This window comes from Danio rerio, chromosome 25 (genome assembly GCF_052040795.2).
Source record: "Danio rerio strain M-AB ecotype USA chromosome 25, GRCz13ab, whole genome shotgun sequence".
In the NCBI taxonomy this organism is placed as follows: domain Eukaryota; kingdom Metazoa; phylum Chordata; class Actinopteri; order Cypriniformes; family Danionidae; genus Danio; species Danio rerio.
The window spans coordinates 17,975,460-17,998,636 of NC_141045.1; the positions used below are offsets into that span (position 1 = coordinate 17,975,460).

Consider the following 23,177-nt stretch of genomic DNA (forward strand, 5'->3'; position numbering starts at 1 on the left):
ACATCCCTTGCTGAATTTCAGCAGGGTATTACTCCTTCTGGGATTAAATAAAATCTATCAACAGGACCTGTGAACTTTTGCTGCTCAATTTTCATTTATTGCTCAAACAGGACAGAAATATCACTTTTTTTACACACAAAAACCAACAGTAATAGTCCACATAATGTTATCTTCACTGTGATCAAATAATAATTGTTTCTCCCAAAGCTTGCCCAGCCAGAACACTTTACGGTGTTGCAAGTAAAATGATTCATCATCTCTTCTGAAACATTTATCTACTGCTGGTGTTAAATTGGGAATAATAGCGCTCGTCTGGAATGTTGGTGTACACATCCTGAAGATGTTTCTTCCTGTGAATGGAAACAGTGTTACACAATGATAAACAGAAATAACATTCACAAAACTAATTACAGTATTTTGGTAATTTTTAAAAATCTAGAAAAAAAAAAAAAAAATATATATATATATATATATATATATATATATATATATATATATATATATATATATATATATATATATTTGTATATTTATTTGTATATTTATTTGTATATATATATTTTTTTACTTAATATATATTAGTCAACCAAAATCAATTTAACCCACCGAGCATCATGGATATGAGCCAGCTGTGAGTTGGAATTGTCCATTGCTCTGCGCAGCTCCTTATTAATGCGTGCTTGTTGTCTTTCCAGCAGCAATGCAGCACGAGCTGAGCTCATGCGTTCCTGATGTTCCTGAAGATCCTTCTGTCGTTGTTCCATGTTGGCTCGCTGCACAGATTTATTCGACTTTTAACATTTAAATGTATCTGAATTACTGGAGTAAAAATGGATAATGGAGATAATGGAGTAAAAAAAAGTTTTGGAACAGCATAAAGTGTGATGTACTTTGTAATACACATGTGCAAAATAGTCATACTTCTTTAGTCAAAATATTTAAAAAAAAATGTGTAGATTACTTGTTAAGTTACAATATATTCAACTTAAGTGGTGGAGAGGTTTATTTTAGCTTTTACACAGCTAGTTAACCTAGTTTTCCCCTGAGTTGTGTTGTGGATAAAATATAGGATAAGTTTTAATTATACATCACAAATGGGTCCTACAGAGATGTATTTAACATAACATATATAAAAACACAGGCAGGAATTAATATCAACATCTGCATTAACAGGTTATTTTTCAGATCCTTTAATCTGCATCACTTTTAACTTCAGAAAAATGACTGAATCCCTCATGAAGAGCTGAGGGATATGACATAAACATGCTTTAAACATTTATACTCTGTGGTCAACATGTGTTTGTTGCCTCATTTCGACCATTTGCAAGGAGTTTCACAATATACACGTTAAACTAACAAATATACATTTAAACATATTTTACACCTCTTTGGGGAATAATTTAACATATTATAATTTGTATATTCCACTCCATGTGCTCCGTGGCCATGCATGAAGCTGCTTACTCTTCCCTAAATCCTATCCAGTTTTCAAAATAAGAGTCCCGTATACATAGGAAGGCCCAATACTAATTCTACGCCTTAGCCCTTATTCTATATTCTATATACAGTTGAAGTCAGAATTATTAGCCCTCCCCATTTTAATTTTTTTCTTTTTTTAAATATTTCCCAAATTATGTTTAACAGGGCAAAGAAAAATTCACAGTATGTCTGATAATATTTTTTTTTTCTTCTGGAGAAAGTCTTATATGTTTTATTTCGGCTAAAATACAAGCAGTTATTAATTTTTCAAACAGCATTTTAAGGACAAAATTATTAGCCATTTTAAGCTTAATTATTTTCAATAGTCAACAGAACAAACCATCGTTATACAATGACTTGCCTAATTACCCTAACCTGCCTAGTTAACCCAATTAACCTAGTTAAGCCTTTAAATGTCACTTTAAGTTGTATAAAAGTATCTTGAAAAATATCTAGTCAAATGTTATTTACTGTCATCATGGCAAGATAAAATAAATCAGTTATTAGAAATGAGTTATTAAAACTATTATTTTTTATAATGTGTTGAAAAAAATCTCTCCTTTAAACAGAAATTGGGAAAAAAAAATAAACAGGGGGGCTAATAATTATGACTTCAGCTGTATGTAGTTGGTGTATTCTTGGTTTCTAGTGTGGTCCTTTAAAATCTCCAGCTCTTCCCTTTAGCCCGACACCCTCAAACTAAGGAGAATTGGGAAACCCCTACCTCTACCCCTTCAATCCACAAAACGAGGGGTAGGGATGTCCCAATTCTCTTTATCTTGAAGGCGGCCATCGTCTATGTCATATGACGTTAGAGCTTGCGATGATGTGTGTGGAAGTTGTAGTGGTGTCACATTTCTTAAGAGTAAATTTGGGTTTCAAGGGCAAAAGGAAAAGGGTAGGGGTAAAAAAAAGAATTAGGATTGGGCCTAGGTATAATACAAGCTTAGATGAACTTTAAAATATGTGCAAAAAAATATCATTGTAATCTTATTAGATAATGTTATGGCCAATCAAACGCTGCCTGATTTACATGAGAAAGAGGAAAAAATGTGGTTCTTGGTATTTCATAACCATGTACTGAGCTCTTATTATTCAGATATGCCTAAGTACAGTGGTGCCTGCAGCCGTACAGCTGTAAGCAGTGTGCGTACCTACCATGAGACGGCAGGAATTAATGCCACTTTTTAATTAATTTTTTTATTACATAATTTAAATTAATTATTAAACAGTATGCACTACGATATATTGACAAAGTAATAAAGAATGAGAATAAATAAAGGTGTGTGATTGTGTGTTTTAAAGTGTGTATGTACTTGAGAGCTGAGAGCTGGTTTCTGGTTGGAATCTGTTTGCTTTAGTTTTGCTTGCGGTTTTCCACAAACTAAAAATCACAATTCAGAGAGCTATTGTTTAAAACAAGGTTCAAAATGAGTAAACTCTCTTTAAAACAGCTAAACTTAATTGAGATATTTGCCCAAAGGCCTAAAACTAATGAGACAAATATTGCTTCCCCATACGGAAGGGAGACCAGGTGCAGCCTGTGGCTGTGCAGCCTCCTCGCATGGAACTCCTACCATTCAAGGTGGTTTACACAGTTTTATCTGACAGACTGGCACAAATAAGCAGACCTCTTCATTCTCAAAACGAGTTTCTGAGTTCTCTCACCCTTCCAAAAGAGTTTGAGACTGGTTTTGAAGCACTTCACCTATTCGTTATTCTTGTTTATCTAGTAGATAGCTGACCAACAAAAATTATAGTAAGATTAAGAAACAATGATGTGCTTTCATTTTCTCGGTCTCACTCACGACAATGCCCTCAAATAATGTAGCCTTTGACAGCATGCATCAGTGTTTTTTGAGATTGAAATGAGAATAAGGGATGATGGGGCAGGGTGGTGCTGGATATGTGCATACCTTTGAGTATAATCTTGCAGCTGCCCCTGCCTAAGTATATGCAGATTTTCATTCTATTGCACTTTAACATGCTAAGTTTGACCACTAATTTAAAATATTTGATGTGATTTAGTCCTGTACAATATATCAAGTCAGCATCGATATCGCAATGTACACATCTGCAATAGTCTAATCGCAAGATATGCAATGTTGAGTCTGAAATATAGTTGACCAGGAGCTTAGTTGACCAAGGATAACCATAATAGAGTTAAGGTTTATCAGTTGCATGTGATTTTAGGGCCAGTGAATGAGCATTTCATGTGAGTTTAGAACATTTTAGCACAAAAAATTATGATGTTTGGAGGTGTAACATTGATTTATTTAATTTTGAATTTAAACAGAATTGATATCATTTATGCAAAAAAAAATTGTCTTTGTTTCTAGTCCAAATATCTACATTTTGAATTGAAAACATGATTATTTTACTTGATCAAAGAATTTGTAGACATTTAGACAAGAAACAAGACAAAGCAAAGGAAGAAAAGCACTTTTTGCATTGTGATTATTCCATTTTTTTACCTAAATGCTGTTAGACACCCCAGAAAACTGCCACATAGAGCTATTTAAAACATCTTGTGAATCTATTTATATTGCAATATTTATCACATAAAAATAAAATATGGCAATATCATATTTTTCCAATATCGTGCAGCCCTTATGTGAGTTATTATTCAATAAAAGTTAGTCATTCTCTGGCTTACCTTTCTGTCTTCTGCTTGCTGCCGCTGGTATTGTGTGTACGTTTGGAGCTCTTGAGGACTCATTCCCTTGTAACAGTCTCTGCGCAGACGAGACAAACCCAGAACGCTCACATTCTGCTCAGGGTTTTCCATCAGCAGGTCTCCGTTCAGCTGGTTGTAGATCTCTGTCTGGTTGTTCTCTTCTTCTTCGCGGTGCTCTTGTAGACGTCGATGTGTGATTTCTGCAGCCTTTGTAAGTCAAGATATAGCAAGGAACAATGGAAAATGACACATGAGTGATACTACTGAGGTTATTTTTTTAAATAGAAAAGCTGTTTCATCCATTTTGTCTCACCAGTGCAAGGTTAAAGTCTTTGGTGGCGATGAGTAAGTCTCGCTTGGTTTGTTCCTCCATTTTCTGCAGTTCGAGAGCTCGGCTGTCCAAAGACATTCTGATTTGGTCATATTGATTCTCTGTGTGAAACAAACATTGGGAAAAAATAGTGTAATACTGTTTGATTCTGTATGGTTTTAGTAGATTTAAGATCATTTAAATAATGTTCTTATTAAACATATTATAAAACACACAAGTTAACCATTTAAGCTTATTAGGTTATTTGGCATTGCTTTTAAAAATCCAGTCATCAAATTTATTGATCTTGCTTGTTATTTTAATATTACTCAGATATTTATGTAGTTCATTTTTAATTAATTAACACAGGGTTTCTGCAGGTTTCACCAAGTCAAATGTAAGACTTTTTAAGACCTTTTAAGATCATTATAAATGGAATTTCAAACCTATAAATGGCTAAATGCTAAGGATTTTTTATTTCAAATAGACCAGTTGGTCTAGATCAGGGGTGGCCAAACTTTTTCTTATGAAGGGCCAAAAACCAAACTTGACTCAGACTAGTAGGTAAGGTAATTAAACATTGCCATGGCAAATTGCTTAATTTATTTAATAATATTTGAATATAACTAGAACACATTGCTTTATAATACAGCACATTTTTCCATATTATAATGAATCTATTACAGTTAAACAAAACCAGGTTCATTTTCTAACCATGACTTTTTGCCTTGATTTGCTCTCTGATGTCTTCTGCATAGTCCTCGATACGTCAAGTGACATTATTTACATTTTAAAGAATCAGATTCATTTGCAACATTTAACTGAAATGTGCTTTTTTGTAGCTCGGTTTTGTAGGTTACGTCAAATTAGAAATGACGATCTTCGCCTCTCCGTTATTCTCACTCTCTTCTCAGATGGGACGGTGGGCCAAATCAAAGGTCTTTTAGCATCCCTGGTCTAAAGAAAACGTTTTATACTAGCCCCATTAAAAAAATGTATTAGTTATTTCTTAGCCACATATTTTAAATAATGCATCAAATGTAAAAAGTAAACAAATCCTAGTTGTATACATGCAAATTATTTAAAACTTAAAAAAAAGAAAAACTTAAAAAACTATAATAATAAACTGTGTATACAGACGCAATAGTATATATAGGTCATTGTTCTCAATCTACTGTATACTGTATGGTCTATAAATGCATAGATTGTAAAGAATGTAATTAAACCATATTATTTATAAACTATTTAATTAGCTATTACAATATTATTTATAAATACAGCTTTGTTAAATAATTTATTGAGCAACACAGTGGCTCAGTGGTTCGAGTCCCAGCTGGGTCAGTTGGCATTTCTGTGTGGAGTTAAAATGTTCTTTCCTTGTTTGCCTGGGTTTCTTCTGGGTGCTCCTGTTTCCCCCACAGTCCAAACACATGCGCTATAGGTTAATTGAATGAACTAAATTGGCTGTAGTGTATGTGTGTGAATAAGTGTTTATGGATGTTTCCCAGCACTGGGTTGCAGCTGGAAGGGCATCCACTGTGTAAAACATATGCTGGATAAATTGGTGGTTCATTCCGCTGTGGTGACCTCTGATAAATGAACTAAGCTGAAGGAAAATGAATAATTTTTTTATTGTGATTGATTCCTGGTGATTGGATGAGTGTTTGCCTGATTGAGTAGTTTCACATGAACATTAATTAAGAGTTGTTTAAAATGATTTAAGACCTACAAGAGAATATTTCATTTAATTTAAGAATTTTTTAAGGCCTAAAATTCCGTTTTTGAAATGTGAGACATTTTAAGACTTTTTAAGACCTGCGGGCACCCTGTAACAGTTTTATTTAGTTTTACATTATTATTTTAATCCATCACATTTTTATTATAGTTTTTATTTAATCATTATTTTATTTATTTTTTATTTTTGAGTTTTAGTTTTGCAAGATTGAACAACATGACATAGCTAGTGTTTAGTATAGTAAATGTGTGAAATTAGGGATTGGAATTTCAATTAGTACATATATTTTAAGATTACAAATTTTGAAATTGCGAATAAATACATATATTGTATTTGTTTCTCTGCCTTATATAGAAATTAAAAAGATTTTTCAACATTAGGACCAAACATCCCTAAATAATTAAATAATTGGTCAAATAATTTTTGACATTTTAGATTAAGGGGCTTCCCATTGACCTTCTTGTTTCCGCTGTAGTTTTGCTCTCTCCACTTCTTCTTTTTGCTGTGTCGTCCATGAGTAGAGCTGCTCCTGCTGTTTCCTCAGCCTGTTCTTCTGGCCCAGATCTTCTCCAACCAGTCCCGGCAGTATCCTCTGCCCTTCCTGTTTCTTCAGCAGCTCCGGATCATTTAGATCGAACTCTCTCCGGCTGCTGGCTTGTTGAAACTGTTGTCTGAATTGCACAATGTCCTTATTCAGCTGCCGCTCATCTTTCTTCTGCCGCTGTTCCAGGATACAGGCTATACCATCACTGCACAGTAGGTCATCCGCTAGAAACATAGAGCAGTTCCAGCTTGTTAAACCACCTAATCACAGTCTTAGTTCATTATTATCAAAATAATGTAGTTTTTATATTTCCTCTGTGACTTATCAATACAGTATATGTATTAAATATTTAATATACTACAAATTTTCTTGTAACTATATATTAACTATTATGCTTCTATCTATCTATAACTTCAACTATATTATATAACTACTATATTATAATATATATAATAAAAATAATTGGTTTTCTTCAAATTTTATTTTCCTTTATATGATTTTCTTTACATCAAAGCCTCAAATTAAATATACACACTAACGTTAACGTTACATGGACATTTAAAACAAATAATTGTAACTTAAAAATAAAAAGATATTGCAAGTTTTTAAGTGTTTTCTGACAACAGAACCTGCATCCATAAATATATAACTGAATATTTTATTCATAGCTCGATATTGGTTACTGTCCTCACAGAACTCACCGTAGACTTTCAGCTCATTCGCTTCTCTCTGCTCTTTCTCTCTTCGCTCCTTAATTTGTTGGCCAAGAGCATCTATATCAACCTGACAAAACAAAAAACGTGTCAAACGAATCTGCATATGTAGTTTCGAGCTGTATAAAGCTTATTAAGTAAACAAACTCACTCCAATAGTGCGGACTTTATCACTAAAGATCCTCTCTTGCCTTTTCTGCTCCCTGATTCTCCTTCTGTCGAGGTGAACAGCTGCGACTCGGTCAGACAGATGCTCGACTTGGTTCATTATAACCGCTATAAATCGATATAACGAGCAATATAATGACACGTTTATAAATCGACTCGCAAGTTGTCACCAGACAAGGGGCAAACAAACGGGTTGCTAAGAAACTGAAAATACGTGTTTGAAAATATAGCGCCCTCTAGCTTTTGATTCTCTTTCTGCAATATAGTCACAGGCATAACATATACATTAAACCGCACATAAAGATAGTTTAAATCAAAGTTTTCCGACTCACTGAGTAAAAATCTACACTTCTAAGCTTTTCTGAAGATCCACTGCATCTAAAAGTCGTGGTATAACCCAAAAGTTGTATTGTCACCATGAAATTTAATATTTTTGAGTTAGCCGATTAGGCTAGGCTATAATTGTAACACAGCGATGTTATCATATAATTATCATAATTGTCAAAATAATTGTCAATAACTGTATTCGACAAAGCTGTTTATGTCATGAATTTATAAGAGCAAAAAACAGCGTGAAAAAAAACCTATAAAAAGACTTGCTTAGCTTAAGCTGTTAGCCTACAACTACATAAAGTAAAGGTATTTTAAAGGTCACCAAAAAAAATTAAATAAAAATAAATAAATAAAATTAAATTAAAAAAACGAAAATATCCCTGTAATTTACTCATCCTCATGTCATCCAAGATGTAGGTGAGTGCATGCCCTATACTCAGAGTTGAAACTTGAATAAAATCATTTTTGTTTTATGTGGTCACAAAAAGACTCATAGCTTGAAAATATTCATATTGAATTATAGAAGGCATATGCTTTGTTTTTATGTTTTATGAGAGAGCTCTAAATATCTAAATTTGTCTTCCTGAAAATTAAAGGTTTTAGGGATTTTGAACGAGTAACTAGCCTAACAGAATGTTCATTTTAAGGTGACCCCCTTTAACACATACATGCAAATATACTAAATTTACAGTTAAATTATCCACTTCAGACCATCGATTCAGACCCCAATTCACTTTGAATGAGTCAAGACTGTTGTTTATGGAGGATGAGGGAGCTCATATTTTGTCTAAAGAAGATGAATGAAGGTTTCATTGTTACGACATGACGGTAAATAATAATTGTATTTACATTTTTAGGTAAACTATCCCATTTACACATAGTGGTAGATATGAACAAATCAATATGTCTCACAAAAGGTACATGGAATATAATTTTACCACTTTATAAAGTCCATGGGTACAGTAAGACATTAAACAACTGTCTTGCAGCTTTATTCAGACTTGTGTTTTACCAGAACATGTGAGGATGTTAAGAGACAAACAATGTTCGTCAAAAGTTTGACCTCAATTTTTTTTTTACTTTTTTTTTTTTTTTTGCTAAAGACTTGCAAGTGGACCAGATGAAAGAAGAAAAGACATTTCAATGCAGAGTATGAAACCAAACACTACTGATGCCAGTACAAAGGTGACATTTTTGAGGTTATAAAAAAAACCTTCTCTATAAAAGTAACATTTCTTGGTTGAATAATTTTGCACATGGTTGTTTAGAGACAAGCTGATGCCTTGTCCTTGGAATCACACAAGTTTATAGATAAACTTCACATAATAGTTTACTGATGCTTCCATTGACATGTCCTGCAGATTAAGAGGATTCAGTTTTTTTATTGTTACTGGATATTGTTTTATTATGGATTACAACATATGTGTAAACATATTGTGTGTACTGTTTTACAACTTAAAGTAGCTTAAAATGTGACATAACTTATAAAAGGATCAAAGTTTTCATTATAATAAAACATTTTAAATCTTTGATCCTTTTTATAGGTTTTGCGGTCATATAAAAGTTTGTCACTTTTAAATTTATTTTTTAAGTGTATACCTTTTATCACTGAATCATTTTTGTACATTTTTCTACATTGTGTTTTTAGAAAACCTTTAAAGAACATTTTGAATTGATTATACCTCGAAAAAGTGACTGAAATGTAAAAAAAAAAAAAAAAGAATGTTTCTTTGTTTTTGTTACTGGACACAGACCTTAGTTTAATTTTTAATGTGCAGTTGATATTGTAAAAAAAGACCATCACCTGTCAGGTTATGTTTGTAACAGATACACACACATCTGATAAGAACTTTGTACCCTAACACATTTTCTAATTTTTAAACATCTTTGATGACATGTTGTATAGTCCATGTTTGTCCTGTGCATGTTTGCAGAATGAGAGCATAATCAGAGTTCGGTCCTTGGCCGATCTCAAGACATCGGTTTGTGTTTCTGTTTTTTATTGCATTTCCCTAAATGTGAAAAACAAACAAACAAAAAAAAGTGAAATTTTTTACTCATATCAATGCACGTTACAATTATGTTAATATATTTGGCAAAAGAGATTCACCACACACTTTATTAAAAGCGTAGTTCCCCTAAAATCTAAGTCAAAATCAGAGATTAAAATTGAAATTTGCAGGAAATTTCAATTTAAATACTTTCCAATCAATTTCACACTCCAAGATGGTACCAAAAGTACTTTAAATATAATAGAAAATTCTCATAATTGTGAATTATAGAAAATTTATGACTCCTTAAATGTGTTTCGTGCCATTTCTCAATGAGGGCTTGTAAATTATGTTATGTTAGATATAATATTTCATATTATTATATAAACATAATTTTCTACTCATAAGAACCATACCTGAGTGAAGTCCCAGTAAATACTCAATCCTTTCTGCTTGGCATTCTTACAGTTATGTAAAGTTGGCATATTTCCATTACCAGGATCCGTTAGACAACGGTTAGAGTTGTAAGTGTGAGATTTAATGCCGCCAACATAGATCTCTCCATTAAGTCTGTAGTAACAATGCTGTGGAAGAAGTTGAAATAAAAAAATGTCCTTTGGATTTTACTCAAAGCAAAAACGTTATTTTACAATAAATACAGTATACCTGAGGGCTGTAGTAATGACACCCATAGAGAATAGGCACACTTCCAGGAACAGGCCCTTGATCAATGCAATGGTTTTCAAAAAGGTCATTCTCCAACTGTCATGAAAAATAAACAATAGCCATTCACGGATAGTTCATGGTTTAGATGGATAAGGCTTTTATCTGTTAATTAAACTACGTTTGTGGGTAAAATTAGATTTTTCAAGACCATTAGCTGATATTATAAAGCTAATTTAGCTTGTACTGGATGTGAGACTGGGACTATTCTCAACCAGAAGTGGAATGAGTACTGAAAACTCATACTCAAATAAAAGTGCCATTGCTTGCCAAAGATTTTATCACAAGCAGTAGTTCATTTCTTATAAGTAGTCAAGAGTAGTGAGTATTACGTTGTGAAACTTATTCCACCATATAATTTTAAACTGTAGTTTATATCAGTATTATTTTAAGAATGTTTCTAAATGTAAGTTAATTATATACCAATCATGGGCTTTAAATTAAAAACGTGAGCTCAGCTTGATGTGAGAACACATTACATTCAAATATGCTGTGATAATAAGCTAACTGAAAGCAGATTGGCGCATTTCATGTAGAGCAAAATCTGTGTAAGGGGCAAAAATTCTAACTTTGATGATGTAAACGCTTAGGTTATTCACTTTGAACCATGATTAAAAATCTAAATGCAGCACTGATAGAATGCATACTATTTGTGCATGTGTTTGAAAACGTAATATTCTGTAGTGCATTTACAGCTATTTGAGCATTACAGTAATCATCTTATCAGTGATATGCCGTCTAAACAGTCTCTCAGTCAATGTGTGTAATGATTTTGCTCCTTGTTGGACAGTTTGCTGCATTGTTATAGTGTCTGTGCCTTGAGGTTGATCTGTCTGATGCAGTTTTGGCAAGTAAAGTTTAATTGGATGGGGCTGATTATTCTACTTAGCTAATCACTGTAGACAAGACCAAAAAAAGTAGGTGACCACAAGCTGAAAGTAGTGCAGTAAAAGTACAGCACTAAAACTGTACATTATTGTAAAAGTACAATTGTTTTTTAAACTACACTTCATATAAATAGCCGTCATTTGGGGTAAACTACACTAATCACTGCTGGTGACTTTTAGAAGTTTTTAAGGTCACATCCGTTAATTAATAGCTGCCCGTGTCCCAGGATTCACAATTTCTTTAATCTTTAATTCTTTAAATTGTATTATTGGACCTTTATGTCTGTCTGACAACTGTTGATGTTAAAATCTGAATGCAACGTTGAACAATGTGACTTTTATTGGCATTTATAGTACCTTGAAACAATTAACTGTGTAAGATATTACTGCATATATTTAGAAACAAATCTGTAAAATAACAGAAAAAGATTACTGGTTATTATAACATGACTAACACAGTCAAAGTCATATGCTTTAAACTACTACAAATGTCAATAAAATGAACTTGGCCATCAAAGGATGTTGGAGAAATAATCAGGGTTTTATATGCAAAGAGAAAGCATAAAATCCCTCATGAATCGCGAGCTGTTAATCAAGGAATTGCAAACTAGACGAAAGGTTATACTGTATCAAAAATATAATAGAGAAGCCAAAGGAAAGTGAATGAGTGAGTATAATAGGGAAACATTAACTCTGCTTCAGATGCAATCTGTGTTCATCAGAAGACTTTGAGTATCTTTGTTGCTTACCGCACCATAACCCATTATATCGTCCCATCTGTCAAGTTGAGGATAGACATTTTCCAGATACCATTTGAAGGGTTTACATTTGAGTTTTTCCCGTAATTGTTTTCTTTCAGTCACATCACCAATGTCAATCCCATGATCCTTTAGGAAACAATTGTTTGATCAGAATGCAAATAAAATAGTCATAAACAACGCTGTTAATATTATCTTATCTCAAGCTAACTTTGAACCAATGTTTACTGTTACCTTCAGAGGCAGATTCCAGGCGATATTCACATTGGATTTATATTCATCCATCCAGATTTCAGCCACTCTCAATGCGTTTCGGATCATGGGTTTGCTGAGATCTGGTGAATAAGGCTTATGTGCTCTTTCAATGTGCGCAATCTTTGAACACGGCACCACTTCAACACTCCCACCACAGAGCCAGACCTAATTTAGTTATTTATAGATATTGATCAAATATATATATGACAGATATATATATATTTTATATATTCAAATATACACACACACACACACACACACACATATATATATATATATATATATATATATATATATATATATATATATATATATATATATACATATATACATACATACATACATACATACATACATACATACATACATACATACATACACACACACACACACACACACACACACACACACACACACACACACACACACACACACACACACACACACATATATATATATATATATATATATATATATATAAATAATTTGCTAATAATAATTTGGCATAATAATAATAATAATAACAGTGACAAAATTTCACAAATGGACTCATTGCACAGGCTGCAACTAATCAAAATACCACTTTTGAATTCAATGAGCTGAAGAGAGTGACCAATTCTTTCATTAATGTTTGTAGAATCGTCTGCAAGCCAAGGTGCTTGATTTTATACACCTGTGACCATGGAAGTGATTAAAACATCTGACATCAATGATTTGGATTGGTGTACCATAACCTTTGGCAATATTGTGTTAATTATATGCATATTGTGGAGTTATAACTTACACGAATTCCCAGTTCTACATTTTCACCACCATAAATTGTCATTCCTTCGTCCAAAACTCCAATTTCTCCCAGAAACTGACGGTCAGCGACAAGGATACCCATGACTGAGGGACTCCTAAAAGTGCAGAAAAAAGAAACTGCACGTTTTACTTGAATTGTGAATCATAAACCACAATCTGAAGCTTATTTATTAAATCACAATTTTTGACATCTTGCGAAATAGAGCTAGCAATTGTCACTCAGTCAATGAATTGTTTAAAAACACAGATTTATTTATTAGTCCCATTGTGTTGGCGATAAGCTTGTTTGGTTTGGTTATTTTTTGACTTGGCAGATCAAGCACAGCATTTTACTTTTAAAAATGTCAAACTGAGAGTGTACTTAAAATTAACTGCAAAAAGCAAAACTGTTTAACAAGATGAAGAAGTTGCCCCACTTACTTCCCTGGTTCTGATGGGTCTTTGAGTTTGTACCATTCTGGTCGGAAGGATTCGTACATGCACCAAAGGTTCCAATTAAACGCATGAGCAGCAGGACTATACTTAGTAACCTCCAGTGTGTCAAAAAACACTTTGTCGAACACTGGTGACAATACAGTTGTCCTGTCTGCTTTAATTCGTGTAAGAAGTGGCTCTGCCCTACAAAGCAGTCAAATTGTTAATTAATTAATTAATGATCATCGCAGCAGCAACCAAAACTATATTTATGTAGCCAATACATATATATATTCTGTTACCATTCTTTATGAACTTCAATGTGGGCATCCAAAATGGCGACCACTTGACCTGTGGCCGCTTCCCAGCCTGACATTCTTGCCTTTGCGAGACCCATCTGCCTTTTGTGTCGCACTTTCTTGATTAATCCAGGTTTGGTTTTATTAAATAGACTGACATATTCATCTAAAGGCAATTTTAGATCCTCTGCCAAGAAAAGAGGAACATGTGAGATAAAATTTGTCATTCTTCATCAAAACAAACATAAATTTAAACATCAAAGCTTACAAACACTAGATTTAGTGTAATATTGGTGTCAAAAAGCATAACGTTTTGATGTGTTTTTAGACTCCAATGTTAGACGTCAATTTGATTTGGTTAGACATGCATTGTATGGATACAAAATCCAGTAAAAAATTGTAATTGAATCTTTCAGATAAATCAGACTTTTCTAACATTACTTTTGTGCCATTATTTTGGTGGTCAAAAGGTCATCAATGTTTGATGTCAAATGGACATCAAGGTTTTGACAACAAATCGATTCACATTTTTGACATGTTTTTGAAGTCATTAGCCCCTTTCACACATACAGACCTTTCCTAAAAATTGACAGTAATAGTCTGTAATGGACCTTTTTGAAAACACTGCTAAATTTTATGAAAAGAGAAGTTGTAACATAACCGGTAATTTGCCGGAATGCTGCTCTGCGTGAACACAAACGAAAGATTGTACATGTTTAGAAAGCGCTGATGTGAGACGTCTACTTTAGCCGATCAGAACACTCAGATGCATTCACATCCACGCTGTTTATGAAAATAAAAGCCTTTGGATATTTTTCCAGACACGTTTAGCTGCTAGATGTTAGTCAGATAACATTTCTATGTTCCCTCCTAATGCCAACTGTGTAAATATTTGTTTACCTTAATGTTTGTTTACCTTTAATTTCTGCTTCCTTCAGTTGCATGATGTGTGTGCATGTGAAGCAGCTGGTGAGAGCCAGCACACACACACATATTATGTACATCTCGACAGGTGAAAGTGATCCTCTATATGCTTTCATCGTTTACAAATACATGTACAAGCGCAGCCGTTTAGAGGTCATTTCTGGTTAATGATGTCAGAGTTTACTGGTATTTTGGAATAGATGTGTGAATAGTCTTTTCCAGAAACATTCCATAACGCCCTTGCCAGTGTGAACAGTGCTTTTGTTAATTTACCGGTAAAGTAGTTTTGGAAATTTTTTGGATATTTACCGGTATCACTGTGTGAAATGAACTAGTTTGATGTCATTTTGACATCAAGGTGCCCATTGGGATATTTAAAAATAAAATAAGTTTACTTTTTTTATGAGCATCATATTTATGCATAAACTGACAAAACTATTTAAAAAATAAAAATATATTTTAAAACATGTTAAATTTACTGCTCGAATAAATAAACTATAACAAACATAAAACATAGTGTAAAACTCACCATTGGAGCTGTTGTCGTCTACCAGGACGATCTCCTTTAGCAGATGAGCAGGAGTTTTGTCAATGATGCTCTGAATGGCTCTTTTAATGACTGACAGAGCCTCATTCAGATAAATCAGAATTACACTAATGCTTGGCAAGTCCTTAGGGTAGATCTTCAAAGCACATCTGCAAATTTAAATACATTTATTGCCATTCATTTTTAATAAGATTTAAAATAATAACAAATATTACTCAAGTACATAATCAGCATACAGTGTTGGGTATATGTTACTTTAAAAAGTATTTAATTACATCATTACAATTAAATAAATCTAAACAATTTTACTGATTACTTCTTCTAAAAAAGTAACTTAGTGACTTATTAAGTAATTTATCGGGTGCTTCTGGGCCAACATGAAACCTGACTCACAAACACCAGCAGAGAAGTGGAATTCCTTGCCAATCAGGTGTCTGAACTTACTACTCGCATACAAGAACTCCAGCGAGAGACCACTTTGGGATTTTTTTTGCCAGTAGTCTGAATCACTCTGCAATAATCCACCACTGTATGATGGGGACCCAAACTTATGTCCGGCATTTTTATCTTTTAGTTTTAAAACGGCGTTTCAGATCAAAAATTATCCGCGTCCACACCAGCGTTTTACCTAGCATTTCTGAACATATCTCCGTCCACACTACGCCCCCAAAAACGTATATCAGGTGACCATGTGTCTCGCTCGATTGTTAGTCAACAAACACGGATTGAACAATGAACGCGATGGCAAAGAAAGCAAGAGAGGTATTTTTGTGGACAGAAGACGAGGTCGAGTTGTTACTAAACGTAACAAATGAATAACTGCACAATGGTGCCTAAAACAGACAATAGTGCAAACAACGCTCCCATTTCTCTGTCCATGTTGTTGTTTACAGTGAAGTCTGCTGTCTTCAGGTAGCGTTTAAGCCATGTGGTATAGTCATGTGATAGGGGCTTGATGAATAAGGGAAGAATACGCAATGACACAAAAGCCCCAATCAGGTAGCGAATCTCAGCAGCCCCACCTCCGTTTTCAGATGTCTCAATTTTCCCCCATCCACAAATAGATGGAGCTGCAGCATTTTAGAATGAAAACGGCCTCTCTAGCAATTCTAAAAATGCTCAGTTTTTTGGCTCTCGAAAACTCAGGCGTAGTGTGGACGGATGGCGTAACCGTAGCAAAACTTATGCGTTTTAAAACTAAAACGCATTAGTGTAAACTGGGCTTAGGGTGGCCTTTGTGTAACTCTTCTTACAGGAATGGCCTGCAAATGGGAATGTCTGTTTGAAAACCAGAGCCCCCTCTTGTGCTTCTTTCAATGACCTATGGCAGGAGAGGATAAGGCTCTTTGACCGGTCTTCTAGATGATAGGAGGCTGTGGATCAGCTCGCTCGCCTTTATCAAAGTTGCTGCTCAGTCAATGAGTATGCCATCCTCTTAAAAACCCTGGCAGCATCTTGTGACTGGAACAAAGGGGTGAGCCAATAAATGTTCTGTGCTGGTCTGGAAGAGGACATACAGGATTAGCTTGCCACTCATTAGCTGCCATACTACTTTGATGACCTCATAAATCTGGCACTACTTATCAAGGTTTGCCTCAGTCACTGGCTCCAGCATAAGCTAACTTGTTCCTTTGAGAGGGTAGAGAGCACTGGTTCACCTTCCACATTTGCGGCTGCTCTTGACCCTGAACTCATGCAAGTGGGACACTTGTGTTAACACCCCAGAAGAAACAACAGTAACCTGGACACTTTGCTGCATTCTGCCGAACAAAAGCCAAAGTTAGACAGGGGATCATGGTGAGCGCTATTACCCTACTACAGTCCCCTTCCTCTCATTCCCTCCTGCCAATTTTGGTCCAGTATATTGATTCTGCTAATGCCTGTTCTGCCCTGGTTGATTCTGAGCTGAAGGTAACTTCATGAACAGCTTGGTGGCCATCCAGAGGGGCATTCCAGCCATTCAATTTCCTGAGCCCATCCTTGCCTGTTCTCTAGAGGGTATCCTGATTGCTACAATTTCTCATGCTACTCCCTCTGTAAGTCTTGTTATCAGGCAATTACCATGAGCCATCCCTGATTGGTGCAGCTTGGCCCTCATGTGAATTGGTCTGGAAATTCTGTTCTGTCTTGGAGTTGGTCTTGTCTTGCACCTTGTCTTGATCTGCAATGTTTCCTGTTTTGCAGGTGAACTCAGCGGGTCTGACTAGAGTCCCAGCAGAATACCATGATCTGAGTCTGTTCAGGTGTTCAGAAAATCCCGGGCCACCTCCTTGCCTCTGCATCGATTCTATGAGCTCCTCCCAGGCACTTGCTCCGGTCTTGTTTATTCCAGATCCTGAATGACAGTTTATAAGTGAGGTGGAAACTCCGATGTCGGATCTTTTGAGCTCCACAAAATGTAATTATGACATTAATAATCAGGAGTTGTTGGCAATCAGACTGGCTCTGGATTACCGGAAAAGAGTGCAGTTCAACCTTCTGATGTCTGGATGAACCACATGAACTTGGAGTAAGAGGCTGAGTCCTAGACAGGCCCGCTGGTCTTTCCTTTTCAGATGTTTCAACTTTACACTCTCGTACAGGCCAGGGTCAAGAAACCCCTTATCCATACCTTCCTGCCCCTGGTCACACCTAGGCCTTGACTTTGTCACCAGCCTACCTGAATTAGAGGTTGTTGAAATCCATCATCCTCACGTTGGACCACTTCTCCAAAGCGGCCCATTTATTTTCTCTTCCTAAGCTACCCTCTGCCAAGCAGACTGCACATGTGGTGGTTGATCACATGTTCCGGATTCATGGTCTTCTGGTTGATGTGGTCTCAGATAGGGGACCCCAGTTTGTCTCCCAGTTTTGGAATTAATTTTCTGACAGATCAGGGCCTCTATGAGTCTATCTTCAGGATTCCATCCCCAGCCCAATAGGCAGTCTGAGCCAGCAAACCAGAATTTGGAACATGCTCTCCGCTATTTGACCCATAATCCTAACTCCTGGTGCGAACAACTATCCAGTGCTTTGTTGGCTATCAACCACCTCTGCTCTCCTCACAGGAACCCGAAAGCTGCAATTCTGTCTGCCTGGGCTTTTGTTCAACCGTATCGGTGCCCTTGGAAAAAAGCTAAGGAAGCCTTGGCCCAGGCTAGTAGATAGATGAAAGCAGTGGCTGATTATTATGGGACTCCTGCTCCCCACTATGTACTTGGTCAATGTATATGGCTCTTCACCATACTTACTTACTGAAATACCTTACCTGACATACTTACTGTCAGGTCCTCTGTCTGATCCCCTGGGTTTTCATCTGTTCAGAATTGTTTACCTGTCTTATAGCACATGGTATGTTTTGATCGCTCTCTATTTGCACATTTACTTTGGCATGTCTCCGAGCATCTTCCCATTTTCCTCCTATTATTTTATTAAGCCTAGATTTCACTCACCTGTTATCCTTGTTCGCTGTAATCCCCCTCCATTTAGTTCCCTCTCTGCTGCAGTTCTTTGTCAGAACATTTTGGCAACATTTAACATTTTTTCAGTTTTCAACATTCTTTCAGTTTCGGTAACCCAGTCGGTCCCTGTTGTGTTGTCCTGTGTCATGCCTGGCTCCCGGTCAGTTGTTACTATATTTTGGCTGCTTTTTCACCCCTTTTGTCATCTCCAGGCTTCATTCCTGTTTTGTTTCAATGAATGCACTAACAGGATTGAGGAGACGTGATGTTTGCAGTTGGCTCAACATATTATTTCTCATTGAATCAATGCTAACTGGCTGTTGCTACATTCATTCATTTTCCTTCGGCTTAGTCCCTTTATTCATCAGGGGTCGCCACAGCAGAATGATCGCCAAATTGTTCAGCATATGTTTTACGAAGCGGATGCCATTCCAGCTGCAACCCAGTACTGGAAATATCTATAGCACATGTCTTTGGACTTGTGGTGGAAACCAGAGTACCCAATGGAAACCCACGCAAACATGGGGTGAACATGCAAACTGCACACAGAAATGCCATCTTGCTGTGAGGCGCCAGCGCTACCCATTGCACCACTGTGCTGCCCAAAAGGCAAATATATTATAGGTAATTGTAAATAAATTACATAAAAATTAAACAGCAGAAAAGTAATTTAATTATAGTAACTATAGTTACTTTGTAACTAATTTACACACGATATGTTGAGCATAAAATTTCTAAAGGGAAGACTACAAATTTAGATTTGCCTTAACAGAAATAAGTCATAGAAGCTTGAGTCTGCCACAAAACAAATAAAACTAAATCATTGGTAATTTCTGTAGTTGTACATTTTACAGTTTATACTCTTTTTAGCTCACAATTAAGAGTTTATATGTCATTCTCTCAATTATAAAATGATTGCTGGGGCAAAAATGAATTGTCAGATGAAAAGTCACAATTTCATTACTTTAAATTACTTGATGAAATCGGGCTTCAATATTCAATATCACTTTAAGCAAAAAAAAAAAAAGTTGTTAAAACAGTTACCTGGGGTCTCGAGTATCAGGGATTGATCTATTCAATGGTAATCTGTTACTGAGGAAAACATTGTATCCAAACTCCTGAAACAGTTTCTCTGCTTCCATCTGTTCCTCTTCTGTCAGTTCAGCTCCCCAGATTTTAAAAAGAGCTGACTTTGGATATAACTTCTTCACCTTCGTTTTCTTTGTATCTTTCTGTTTTACGACAGCCTCATCAACTTCTATGAATTTAGCTGAATAAATAAAGTCCACAACTGTTGATTACAATTTCTACATTTTTCTCACTGTCTGATCAAAATAAAAAATAGAATCTGTTCACTTACCTATTTTATGAACTTGGTCTTCTATTCTCTTCAGTCTTTGAAGAACTTCCAGATCTTCTGGCTTTTTTAACCTGCTTTTATTGTTTTCCCCTGGTCTGAAAAAAGACAAGTACACAAAACTGTAAACTATGATACCAACAACTAACACACTGACTCTTGCACCAATTCTCATGTTCAATAAAGATCCTTGTGGTCGTGATTAATAAGAAAAATCCTTATGAATTTTACAAATGTCTCTCCATGAAGTTGTCTGTCAACAAAGGTGTTCAGTTTTCCTAAGAAGCGTCTGATATAAAATAAGGGAGTGGTTAGCTCTTGTGTACTGTTCAAATTCACTACCCTGCCGTTATGTATATGGCTGTTTTTCGCCCTATTGACTTCCATTATAACAACATTTTTTTATTGCAAAGCCATTACACCAAATAATCTTGCGTCTAAATTTTTGGTGTTTTTTCCTGTTGGGTAAAAGGTAAAACTTAAATAAAATTTTTAATGTTGATCATTAGCTGGCAGCATTAGTGATGTTTCATAAGCAAATTTCTGGAGGAGCACGATCAGTCTGACAAGGCTAATTCATTACAGACATTTATTTTATTATCCTATCAGCTCAAGACAAAACCCCTATAAATAGCCAAATATGTCATCCCAACTCCACACTATTAGAACCTATACCTACTTAAATCTGAAAGTGGAGCGTTCTGGAGACACTACGCTCGGACCCTATTTCTCTCTATCCTGATAAGGGGAATAAAACAAGGTAGGGTGTTTTTCCGAGGTCGGAGCCATCTCCCCTGACAGCACACCAATATTCCACAGTGTTTTCTCTAGGATTTTTTCCAACAGATTTACCAACTACCTGTGGCGTTATGTCGCTAGTGCAGTATTACAAGTCAAGATTGCATTTATGTAATAGCCTACAAACATGCTAATCTCTTTGTGCGCCATTTCCTCTGCTCGTGTGTAACCCCGCCACCCAACCCGCTCTGAGCTGGTATCGAACCGACGACCTTCCGCATGGGAGTCGGTTGCTCCACCAAGGAGGCTAAAGACCATGGCCTCTAGCATCTGTCGCTAGAGCACCTTTAGAGGTCAGAGGAGTGAGGTTTACCTGCACAGCACACACTAGCTGGCCTCCGTTACACGTGCACAAAACGTCTTGCACACCCCCACAAATATATGCTGCTCAAGCGCAGATCTTCTTGTGCGCTCTCAAATTAACGCTGCTGAAGTGCAATTTAGTGCATTTATGTAACAAGTATATCTCCAACATGTATTAGATTTACTAAGAATATTTATTAATGTCTCCAATAGACCTACAGAGCGGTATTAATGCAGTAAAACGGTTATACGTCGTGTTTGCTGGCCTCACGCATCACACACCTGTCAGTCAGCCAGATAGTCAACACGCAAATAACAAAAATACCGCACAGCACTACTACATAACAGAAAAGTTTGCGCTATAATTCACTTCCCTTTTAATATGTTTTGATGCAATTATCACCTGCTATTAAAAAAAATGAGATTATCTTTTAATGAAAAGCTGTAATGTAGCCGTGGCGGGATACATTTTGGCGTGGCGCCCCACCATGGAATAATTAATGTAGTGAAAACCATTTTCCATATTCTGTTGTCAAAAATCTGTGAGTGTAAACTTATAAAAGCCTTTAGACTGGCCAGTGCAAAAAGTTTCTGACTTTTATATGGAGTTCTATGGAGTAAAACAGCAAATTACAGCATGCGTGCATAAACTTACTGTTACCCACTGTTACCAGTGTGTCCATTTAGCTTGCCATGAATGTTGGCGGAGTTGAGACACAGACAGGAGTTGACCATGATGAAGGGGTCTAAATCCGGCGAAGATCGATTGCAGAAATTGGGTAAGAAAAACAGATGCCACAAAAACAAAACAAAAAAACAAGTAAATAACAGGGTGAAAATGTGGTAAAATGTGAAAACGTGGTAAAAATCAGGCGAGGGCTTTTCTTTTTGTGGATTGCTTTTTCAAAACTGTCGGTTGGGTTTAGGGAAGTGAGTGGGGGGGAAGTGGTTTTGTAAAAACTATTGTATTGTAAGTACACTGTGAGTAAATGCTAAATTGAGGGTAAAATCTGTATTTTGTTGTCTGTTCTATTCCTAAAAGGAAAACCTGCTAAATTAAGTTCACAGTTAACATTTTAAAAAGAATCTTTGCTACCTAAAATAAAAATAACTTAAATAAATTAAGTAAAATGTCCAGTAATGTGTCAAATATTTATCTCCGTCAACTAAACATTTTAAGTTCAGTCAATGCAACAAGATGACTTAATTAAAAAAAAAATCAGTGTGGTGTTTGCAATATTTCTCAACCAAGTTGATTCACAGACATCTTTGTTTCTCCTTGCAGACATTCAGTGGTGTTTTGCTTACAAAACGACCATTTTTATCTGCCCTTATGACACAAGCAGGGACACAAGCAACTTTTTTTAACCCACAAGCAACCTTTACACATTCAACTTCGATGAGAATTTTTTTTTATCCTCCCCCTGGAAGGCGGGATTGAAAAGATGGGGCCTTTCAAATCCAGCATTGTGATTGTATGACCCTGTGAGGTCAACGGAGGTTGTCATTAATCTGTATTTGCATAGTCATGGTCTACAGTTAAAAGCAAATAAGGAAAAGAGTAATAACAAGGTTTACCACCTATTTTGTACACACACATCTTAGCCAGGCCCTGATTTTATCAGCATCTGCTTTTGGCATCTCTATGAACCTTTTTGGAGAAAAAACATGTTTTGCAATATAAAGAAATGCATATGATCATTTGCACTCTTACAGGA

The 23,177-nt window shown here is 35.6% G+C and overlaps 2 protein-coding genes and 1 long non-coding RNA gene across 5 annotated transcripts; 1 reads left to right on the forward strand and 2 right to left on the reverse strand.

The window, feature by feature from the left end:
- Positions 1 to 75: 75 nt before the first annotated feature.
- ribc2 (RIB43A domain with coiled-coils 2) lies at positions 76 to 7,824 on the reverse strand. 2 transcript variants are annotated; one of them, XR_015525826.1, is made up of 7 exons: positions 7,610 to 7,816; positions 7,447 to 7,528; positions 6,658 to 6,969; positions 4,470 to 4,588; positions 2,210 to 4,363; positions 607 to 1,456; positions 76 to 350 (listed from the first exon to the last, which is right to left on the reverse strand). XR_015525826.1 is itself a non-coding variant. In NM_001243149.1 (7 exons), the coding sequence occupies exons 1-7, from the start codon at positions 7,724 to 7,726 to the stop codon at positions 272 to 274; spliced, it is 1,104 nt and encodes a 367-aa protein (NP_001230078.1). In that variant the 5' UTR covers positions 7,727 to 7,824; the 3' UTR covers positions 80 to 271. The 2 variants fall into 2 exon arrangements, 1 of the variants encoding a protein (NP_001230078.1); NM_001243149.1 differs by having other exon boundaries at positions 80 to 350; positions 607 to 773; positions 4,136 to 4,363; positions 7,610 to 7,824.
- Positions 7,825 to 8,782: 958 nt separating this feature from the next.
- Positions 8,783 to 22,205, reverse strand: LOC568645. Of its 2 annotated transcripts, XM_087312049.1 has the most exons (12): positions 22,125 to 22,205; positions 20,362 to 20,456; positions 20,046 to 20,271; positions 15,544 to 15,710; positions 14,094 to 14,277; positions 13,798 to 13,995; positions 13,358 to 13,472; positions 12,553 to 12,738; positions 12,310 to 12,447; positions 10,617 to 10,712; positions 10,367 to 10,534; positions 8,783 to 9,971 (listed from the first exon to the last, which is right to left on the reverse strand). In XM_087312049.1, exons 3-12 carry the CDS (start codon positions 20,141 to 20,143, stop codon positions 9,837 to 9,839), a joined length of 1,485 nt encoding a protein of 494 aa, XP_087168175.1. In that variant the 5' UTR covers positions 20,144 to 20,271; positions 20,362 to 20,456; positions 22,125 to 22,205; the 3' UTR covers positions 8,783 to 9,836. The 2 variants fall into 2 exon arrangements, with proteins under 2 accessions (XP_087168175.1, XP_087168174.1); XM_087312048.1 differs by lacking the exon at positions 22,125 to 22,205 and having other exon boundaries at positions 20,362 to 20,685.
- On the forward strand, positions 17,171 to 20,363 carry LOC141380944 (uncharacterized). The gene is made up of 3 exons (XR_015526379.1): positions 17,171 to 17,358; positions 17,467 to 17,597; positions 17,746 to 20,363. It is a non-coding gene; the product is annotated as an uncharacterized LOC141380944 (long non-coding RNA).
- Positions 22,206 to 23,177: the final 972 nt, after the last annotated feature.

What these genes read in the sequence shown, in the direction of transcription:
- ribc2 (NM_001243149.1), bottom strand. Translation starts at nt 7,726, where the DNA reads ATGAACCAAGTCGAGCATCTGTCTGACCGAGTCGCAGCTGTTCACCTC. An exon ending in AGCAAGCAGAAGACAGAAAG is followed by an intron (nt 774 to 4,135) that starts GTAAGCCAGAGA and finishes AAATCTGTGCAG; the next exon opens with CGAGCCAACATGGAACAACG. An exon ending in GCTCATATCCATGATGCTCG is followed by an intron (nt 351 to 606) that starts GTGGGTTAAATT and finishes TTCCATTCACAG; the next exon opens with GAAGAAACATCTTCAGGATG.
- LOC568645 (XM_087312048.1), bottom strand. Translation starts at nt 20,533, where the DNA reads ATGAGAATTGGTGCAAGAGTCAGTGTGTTAGTTGTTGGTATCATAGTT. An exon ending in ATATAATGGGTTATGGTGCG is followed by an intron (nt 10,713 to 12,309) that starts GTAAGCAACAAA and finishes TTTTCATGACAG; the next exon opens with TTGGAGAATGACCTTTTTGA. An exon ending in TTTACTGGGACTTCACTCAG is followed by an intron (nt 9,972 to 10,366) that starts GTATGGTTCTTA and finishes TTTCACATTTAG; the next exon opens with GGAAATGCAATAAAAAACAG.